Here is an 8,914-nt window from a genome sequence, read left to right as displayed (position 1 = left end):
CGTAGTGTTTGCCTCACACTTGTGGAAGGACTGAGGGTTCAATTCCCATCCTGTGTGTGTGTGGAGATTGCATGTTCTCCATGTGGTTCAGGTGTTTCCTCTCCCAGTCCAAAGACGTGTGCTGTCAGATGATCGGCATCTCTAAATGAACCATAGTGTGTTAATAGTTGTGTTGTGAGTTTTACCCCCTTTCCAGGTTGTCACCACACCTTGACCCCACAGCCCCTGGATAATGTACCTTGTGTAGGAAAAACACTTGAATATATAACCCTCCAAATGAGTAGATGGCGGGTTGGATGGATGGATGGATGGAAGGATAGTTGCCATGAGTTAAGCACTTCATGTCCACACCATTAGTCTGCAGGAGCTCTTTGTTTTTCTAAAGTGCTGTACCATGACTGCAGGCTTCTTTAGGAACCGGTCCACCTGCTAATTAATGCATTTATACAGCTAAGTGGCAGCAGTGCAATGCATCTAATTTTCCACACAACAGTCTCTAGCGTTTACACAAAACGGTCAAAAAAACATGAAAAGAAAAGCCTTGGTCATGAGAGAGCTGACAGTGAAACTACTCGGAGTGTAAAACTACTCAGAGTAACTACTCTGTACAACTGTGGTGAGCAGAAAAGCATATCAGAACACACTGAAGCTTGAGCCGAGGGACTACAGCAGATGTTCACATCAGGATTCACTCCTTTTTAAAACCAGAAGCTTAGACTGCAGCAGGAACAGAATGACCTGAAGTGAACAGTTTAAGACTGGATTAAGATTTTGGCTGATTAGTACATCATAATACAGTAAATTCACGATACAACCGTTCAGTATTTTAGTGATCAGCATTAACAATACTGGAATGGAACAAACAGTACCAGAGTCCAGGTTTTTTTATTTTTATAACCCCACATTACACCTCCTACAGTATATAATGAAGCTGCTACATGAAGCTCAGCTCAGCACAACATTAATCTGAAATTAACGCATACTTTTTTCTACAGTCGACAACTAGCGCTATCTCGTAACGCCAGGTTCCTGCTGCAGGACCACTAAAAAGATCCTTATTGCCTTGCTCAGGCTGATCTAAGCATTCGACTCTACTGTAGCTCGCTCTGACAAATAATCAATACACTAGAGGCAGCACCAATTTCACTGCTTCCACAGAGCTGGAATTAAACAAAGAAATCCACTACATGCAGACAAATTTAGCAGAGATATTAAACACACATCAGTCATAATAGTCTCTCGGTCAAGGTTTATCCAGTAACAAAAACAGCATGTTGAAATAGTCCTTTAAAATGCACAAATATTTAAAGTTCATCCAGTTCATTAATCACTGACTGTTGGTTTTGGAGTAAAGATGGTTGCACTTTTTTCCATTTATATTGTAGTTAAAAACTTTTCTCTTTCCACAAAATGAGTTAGTTCCTGTTCTCATTTGATTTATAGCCGCCTCACCAGCCTCTGTACAGATGTTTCACCTCAAAGCTCTGGAGACTCCTCCGTAAACATTTCCTTTCGGAAAATGCGTCCTCGGAACGTCGTACGCTAAGGTTAATATTACGAGCACGATAATTATAATCAAACCTGAGATGTGCAGCTGCATTACGGTCAGATGTGTCATTTTAGTGTATTAATAAATCAGACTAGTCAGAATCAAGAATTCAACACAAAGAGAATTTAAAGAGAGAGAGAGAGACAGAGAGACAGACAGACCTAGGGCAGTGGTGGCTCAACTGGTTAAGGCTCTGGGTTGTTGATCGGAGAATCAAGGTTTAAAGCCCAGCACAGAAAAGCTGCCACTGCTGGGCCCTTGAGCAAGGCCCTCAACCCTCCTTGCTCCAGAGGCACTGTATCATAGTGTCTGTGTGTGTTCAAACATCAGGCTGTAGTAAAAGTTGTAAAGGCAGATTACATTTAAACATATCAGACTCAATCTAAACAAAAAATAAACAAAATAAGAACGAACCAGTTTGCATTTCAGTTTATTGCAAGAGGTTTTGTCTTAAAAAAAAAAAAAAAGAAGGTCCATTTCAATATATAGCATCAGGTAAGAAATAATAAAAAAGGACAATATCGGTATCCAAAAGTGAAGTTCATGCAACCTGTTACAGTGTTATCTATTGCCTGTAGGAGCACACAGTACACAATGCTGCCGCTTGGGGGTTTTCAAGGAAGAACTAAAGGACCATCATTAAGACCTCAATACAAGCCACAGAAAAGTAACACTGAGGATCAGGTCACGTCACACAGAGCTGCACGAATCGGGCCGTGAAAAAAAAAAAATCAAATACGATTGAATTCTCCTTTCAAAAATGATTTCGATTTATTCAGGGTGATTTGTGCAATTGTGTGATTGTTATTATTGTGTGTACAACACTTCCTTTGGTAGGCTTACTAGTCTAGTGTACACACACACACACACACACACACACACACACACACACACACGTTAGTCTCCCAGCTCATGGCAGTCTTCCTCCACCTTAATATGCAAACATATTAAAAGCAATGTGCTTTGCAGCATTTCAGGGTTTGGCGATTTAATGGTTCGTGTGCACTCACAACTTCCTGTTCAGCCGAGTGATCTGCAGTGCATGATGGGAACACGACTGGCAAAACTGAGCTTTATGCAAATGAGGCAAAGGCAGCACTAAAAAAGGAAGTCGACTGAATCAAAGTTATAGAAATGCCCAGCGGTGGCCAGATGTGTAGTGATTTCTGGTTCTTTTTAGTGAATCATATGGTTCAGATCATAGATGTGTCGACTCCTTTAATTCGCAAATGACTCGCCGTGTGTTTAAAGCGGACATCCGGTGATATTTAATACGTTTTGTTAAATAAATGATGGCATAAGATGTACAGGTTGAGGGATGGGAATTAAATCTCTTTTTAGTGAGTCAGTGAATCATATAAATCAACTCACTAAAAGAGTCGTCATATAACATCATTTGACACTGATTTTCGATTGACATTTCAAAGACTTATTAAAAGAGTCAGTGAATCATTTGGCTCAGCTTATTAATCAGAGTCTACTCTTTTGGCTGAAAATATTGGCTAGGTCAACAAAAAAAAAAAAGGAAAGTACTGTCAAATTTGTTTGAAAATTCTCAAGGATTTAAGAATAAGAAATAAAAGAACCGAGTCGACTCCTTAACGAACGAGTCATCAGCGTGAAAAGAAACGTGAGAAATCTGCGAGTGCAGAATTCTTTTCGGCCTTCATATGGACAACACCGATTCTGTGCAGTATCTAATTTAGTACTCATGAAGTAGTTTCCTGAAGGTGTCGCAAGACGGTCGAGCGAGCGGAACACCGGACACGCCGCTCTCGAACAGCTCACGATGGAACGCATAAATGTAATAAAGAAAAAAAATCATGTCTCTGACTGCACCTTCATGGCATCAGTGTCATAGCATTAGTGATACAGTGTTTTAACTTCTATGGCAGATCTCTTCTTACTGTAAGACACGTGATACAAAGATTGCAGAGTAAAAAATATAGCATTGTAAAAAATTAAATAGACTCTCATCCGATACACGTACGTGTCCAGAAGCTACTCACAAGACACTGGAGGAAGGTTGGGAACAGCGGATCATCCAAGCATGCCAACACGAACATGAACAGCAGGCAGGGAGACACAAATCCATGTTCTCAGACTCGGACAGTCTTATGCTTTTATTTATTTGCATAACCATAAGAATGTTTGAAGGATTTGTAAATCGACATCGCTCCTGACACACAAGCTAATATATACACAACCTACAAAACCTTTTTTTTTTAACCAGTATATACAGAAACACTGCTAGACCGCCTGAGACTCAGACAGCATGGTCTCTCACCAGTGTAGTTTATAAGGCAGCTCAAATACAATAAAAAGACCACTTTCTAAAATCTGCTGTGCCGCTTTTTCCAGGCTGTCGGCCGTCGTGACGGGAGATCGTTCCCCCTGTGGGATGCGACAGTGCTTTACCTCAGCAGACCTACATCAGTCGGCAGGAGAATTGTGTGTGCATGCGCCGGCTCGTCACCTTTGCACCGAAGTCCTGGAACCTACAGCGACGTTCCCTCGAGCACCTCCACGCCCATAACTAGCAGCCGGACTCCTCTCGCTCAGCCCTCTCCCCACCCGTTCTCTCTCTCTCTGTCGCCTGCCTTTGGCTTCAGGTTCTGAGTCGCTGAGCTCGAGGTCGGGGCAGTACCCATCGCTTTCTTGGTACCCTCTGACGCTCTTTGGTGCTCGTTCGGTGCTCGGGGCTTTTCCACAGTTTGTCCGCTCTTTGTTTTTCTGGTGGTTCTTGTTCGCGCTCCAGAGATCCGCAGTAGTTCGTACCAGGCTGACGGTGGCTTCTTTCAGGGTTCTGCTGAAGTGCTCCATGGTGGATTTATGTAACGCGCCGGGCTGACCTTTCCCAGAATGCTTGTCACCTGATCCCGGTTCAGGTGGAGTCGTGAGGCACGAGACAGTTCTCTGAACTGCGGGCTTCTCCATGATGCCTTTGGGCTTTAGCGAATGCTGGTGCGGTCGGTCCTGCTCGGGCTTGGCCGCGTGGGCGTGCAGGGCGGCGTGCAGTGCCAGAGGCTTCCCTGTCGGCTTGGCGATGGGGACGATGCCGTTAGTTCTCTCGTCCCTGGGTGCTCGGCTGTGCTGGAGCGGAGGTTTGCCCTGCCCCATCCCGGCCCCACTCACGTCATACACGTTGCTGCTGTTATCCGGACACAGTGGCCCGTTTCCCGACTTGCTGCTGGTTTTGCTTTTGATTTTCAGTTTGATGGTTATCCTGGGAGGAGACGGGAAGATCAGGTTCTCCATGTTGGACGACACTGGTAGCTCTGCACACAGTAAAAAACAAACAGTGAGGAAATTAGACATCAGTAATCATCTACATTTTATTGTTTCAGGCTGGTTTTGGTGAGTGTCTGTGTACTGAAGAGAAGGTGCAAAACAAACACTAAGGATTCTAAACAATTAAAGGTGCAGTCTCCATTGTTTGAGAAACGCTTCAGAAAACTGAGTCGGGACGACAAACAAAAACGTGTAGCCAATGAGCAGAAAGGGGCGTGTCTTGTCTATATGGACAGAGAGAGTGTTCGGTGCGCATGTGTGACGTTAAAAGAAAGCAGTTTTAACATTGACATTGAGGATATAAACAAAGAAAGAAAGAGAAGAAAGACTTACGATAAGGCAAGAAGTAGGACGTGTTAATATAGGATCAGCTTTCCAGCGCTGGAGAGAACTGAAGGAGCAGGAAGTTGGCCACATATTCACAGGTTGGAGTTTCCCGAGTCAATAACTCCTGAGCTAAACACTGTTACTACACAAATAACACCTCTTTTCTATCGTAGTAATGTAGAGAGGCAGCTACAACCGCGTTTTGTGTAGTAACAGCATTTAGCTCAGGAGTTATTGACTCGGGAAACTCCGACCTGTGAATATGTGGCCGACTTTACTTAAGACGCCGAGGCGCTTTTTTCCTTCTCGATAGGTGAGTAACGTTGGTTTTGCTTTGTTACACAGAACTAATATATGCCTTTGTCCTTTACATGATTATGCTTGTGTGCCATTTTTGCTTGTTTGTTTATCTACAATCGTATTATTCTTCCCTTCAGCTATGATAAAAACACATTTCTTTCCATTAGTTGTCTGGGTTACGTATGTATGTGTGGGCGGAGCTATCGATAAAGGGGTGGGAACCATTTGGGTTAGGGGCGTGTTTGTTTTGGTGATTTTATATGTCAACATTGGCTTTCAAAAATCGGAGACCCCACCTTTAAGAGACGCTGTGGTAATAATTACTCCACCTCGCTGTGTAAGACTAATCTGCCTCATCACTGCTCGGGAACTGTGCAATGCTGCATTACTTTTGTGTTTTTTACCTGCAGCTTGTTCTTGATTCATGAGTTTGACGTGAAGGTTGAAGATCTGCTCCTGGACTTTACTCTGAGACAGTTTCAGCTTCTCTCTCCGACTCACCATGTAGCACAGATTTCTCACCTGTGGAAATAAAAAGTACAACAAAAATGAAAACGTGCACTCAGACGTTCGGAGGCAATTAAGGCTGCAGTTGTCGTGACACGAACCCTCTCCAGGTCTTGGCGGAGGTGCATGAACATGCGCATGCGTGTGTGTATGCTGTCCTCCTGCGGCTGCCTCAGCAGGTTCTCCTCTTCCTCTTTAGGTGGCAGAAGGGCTTTATTAAAACTGTTCTTTCTTTTTAGCTTCCAGTACTGGTAGAGGATATTTGTCTACTTCCTTTCCCACTCCCCCCCCTCCCTCCCGCCTCCTTCCCTCCTCTCGGCTAACTATTTTCTCCCACCCCTCACTTTCTCCCTCATCTCACCCTTCCATTAGCCCATCCCATTGTCCCCTTCTCCTCTTTTCTTACCCTCACCACTTCTCACCTCCATACCCTCCACCTCCCCTACATTTCCCTATTCCTCTCAATCCACTTGTTTCCTCCTCGCCCTTTTTCATCCCTTGCTCTTCCTAACCTACCCTACCCCAACCCTTATTCACAACCTCCCTTTTCCTCTCCTTCTTACCCCCCACCCCCTCCCCTTCCATCCCCCTCCTCTTATCACTCATCGGCCGGGTCGCCCGAGTCTCAAGCCACTCCTCTTTTCCCTGTTCCCTCTCCCACCCCCCCCCCCCGCCCATCCCCTAAGCCCTTCTCCCCACCACATACACCATCACCCAAGGACACCACAGATAGACCCCCAGTGGGTCAATGCAACCCCATCGTTCAAGGGTCCGAGCAAGCAGCCTCCCCTCCCCACCCACCTGTCCCCGACTTTTTTTTTTTGTTTTTCTTTTTTTGGGTTTTTTTTTTTTCTTTTCTTTTTTTTCTTTCCTTCCCTTTTTTTTTTTTTTTGTTTTTTTTTGCCCCGCCTCTCCTCCGTCTACTTTCTCCCCCTTTTTTCCCGTATCCCCAGCCTTCCGTTTCCCCCCCCCCCCTCCCCCCCCCAGGTATCCAGAGAGCACAACTGACGTGAGCCCACTTCGTTCCCGCTCGTGTGGCCTTCATCGCTCCTCCTTTGTTGGGACACAGTATACACTGTGGGTTGATGCCGAGGACACAGGTCCTGCACAGCCAGTTTCCGTCTGGAACTTTCACTATGCCGTAACAAGCCTGCAGACGTGGGATTAAACAATTATATACACACAAATATTAGGTCGAAGCCAAAAACAGCTTGGTCTTATAGAGGTCTGGTTATATCAGAGGCAGACGCTAGACAGACTCGAAGGCAGACGCTAGACAGACTCTCACCTGATGAACACAAATATTGCACTTGTCACAGAAGACCATGTCGTTTCCTTCCTCGCTGTCGGGTGATCGACACACATCACAGATGACGTCCTCGTCGTACTCGATGCCCAGCCCTTCCTCTGTCTCAATGGCGTGGTTCATGTTGTCATGGCACTTTCTTTCAAGAGCCTCCATTGTTCTCTCCATGGTCAACTCGTCCACCATCCCTTCTCCTGACAAGCAGCGGGTTCATTAAGAGTAATTTTAGTGACGTATCGACAATGCTAACGAATATATTTAAATCCTCCGTAACATTACAGAAGAGCGTCAGATGTCTGGGTTCTCCTTACGTCTTACCTGGATGCAGGCTCCGGTTTTAATCTTGCAGAGGCTGCATATAAGAGACCAGCGACTGGGTGGAATGTGAGACAGTTTAGTGATGGGCTCCATCCTCTCTGGACATGCGATGCTCACCTACACACACACACACACACACGTTTCAACTAAAATCTTTTGGATACCTCAAGCAACGAATCTGAATGGGTTTATATCCAGAATTTAAACAAACAGGCCTCAATTTGTTTACTCGATTCAGATGAAGTATGAGTTTATTTTCCAACACGGGAAACATCGGTAATACAGCCTCTGGTCTTTTTATGCCGGATATACGTAGGTGTAAGTGATGTGACATTGTACCTCAGGTATCCAGAGAGCACAACTGACGTGAGCCCACTTCGTTCCCGCTCGTGTGGCCTTCATCGCTCCTCCTTTGTTGGGACACAGTATACACTGTGGGTTGATGCCGAGGACACAGGTCCTGCACAGCCAGTTTCCGTCTGGAACTTTCACTATGCCGTAACAAGCCTGCAGACGTGGGATTAAACAATTATATACACACAAATATTAGGTCGAAGCCAAAAACAGCTTGGTCTTATAGAGGTCTGGTTATATCAGAGGCAGACGCTAGACAGACTCGAAGGCAGACGCTAGACAGACTCTCACCTGATGAACACAAATATTGCACTTGTCACAGAAGACCATGTCGTTTCCTTCCTCGCTGTCGGGTGATCGACACACATCACAGATGACGTCCTCGTCGTACTCGATGCCCAGCCCTTCCTCTGTCTCAATGGCGTGGTTCATGTTGTCATGGCACTTTCTTTCAAGAGCCTCCATTGTTCTCTCCATGGTCAACTCGTCCACCATCCCTTCTCCTGACAAGCAGCGGGTTCATTAAGAGTAATTTTAGTGACGTATCGACAATGCTAACGAATATATTTAAATCCTCGATATGAGTTAGAGGACTGACCCATGTGCAGCAGCTCCATGTTGAGGTGTTGTAGCCAGTACAGGTCTGTGTCATCCAGGTCGTACCTGCACATGGCTTCGGCCAGCTCCTTAATGTTGACGTAGCCCATCTCTGTGCAGTCCTGACTCCAGCACTGAATGTTTTTCCTCGGCCTGGAGAACAGAATCTCCTTTGGCCTCTCTGTCATGATCCTGCGACACACACAGAAATAACAGAACATTAACACAAATAAACACAATTAGCTAATGCAATAAAGTTCTGGGGCAGTGTTAAAAGAAACAAAGGCAACTCTGTCTGTCCGAAAACAGACAGAGAACTGAACAGACCCCTGACCTGAGAGAGCCAAGAGAGAAACTAACCTGAC

General features: G+C 45.2%; 1 protein-coding gene across 1 annotated transcript in view; it reads right to left on the bottom strand.

The window, feature by feature from the left end:
• Positions 1-1,963: 1,963 nt before the first annotated feature.
• Positions 1,964-8,914, bottom strand: part of jade3 (jade family PHD finger 3) — a 14,814-nt gene continuing 7,863 nt past the window's right edge. Inside the window, exons 6-14 of the mRNA XM_047813580.1 lie at positions 8,551-8,741; positions 8,244-8,455; positions 7,938-8,105; positions 7,574-7,715; positions 7,263-7,474; positions 6,984-7,124; positions 6,076-6,240; positions 5,872-5,989; positions 1,964-4,827 (exon numbers count right to left, since the gene is read on the bottom strand). Coding sequence (XP_047669536.1) covers positions 4,022-4,827; positions 5,872-5,989; positions 6,076-6,240; positions 6,984-7,124; positions 7,263-7,474; positions 7,574-7,715; positions 7,938-8,105; positions 8,244-8,455; positions 8,551-8,741 — 2,155 coding nt within the window. The 3' untranslated portion in view covers positions 1,964-4,021. The remainder of the gene's footprint in view (positions 4,828-5,871; positions 5,990-6,075; positions 6,241-6,983; positions 7,125-7,262; positions 7,475-7,573; positions 7,716-7,937; positions 8,106-8,243; positions 8,456-8,550; positions 8,742-8,914) is intronic.

The sequence above is a fragment of the Tachysurus fulvidraco genome, chromosome 5 (genome assembly GCF_022655615.1).
Source record: "Tachysurus fulvidraco isolate hzauxx_2018 chromosome 5, HZAU_PFXX_2.0, whole genome shotgun sequence".
NCBI lineage: Eukaryota > Metazoa > Chordata > Actinopteri > Siluriformes > Bagridae > Tachysurus > Tachysurus fulvidraco.
Note: the sequence above shows the minus strand (reverse complement) of the source record. Positions and strands in the feature narration are given on the sequence as shown.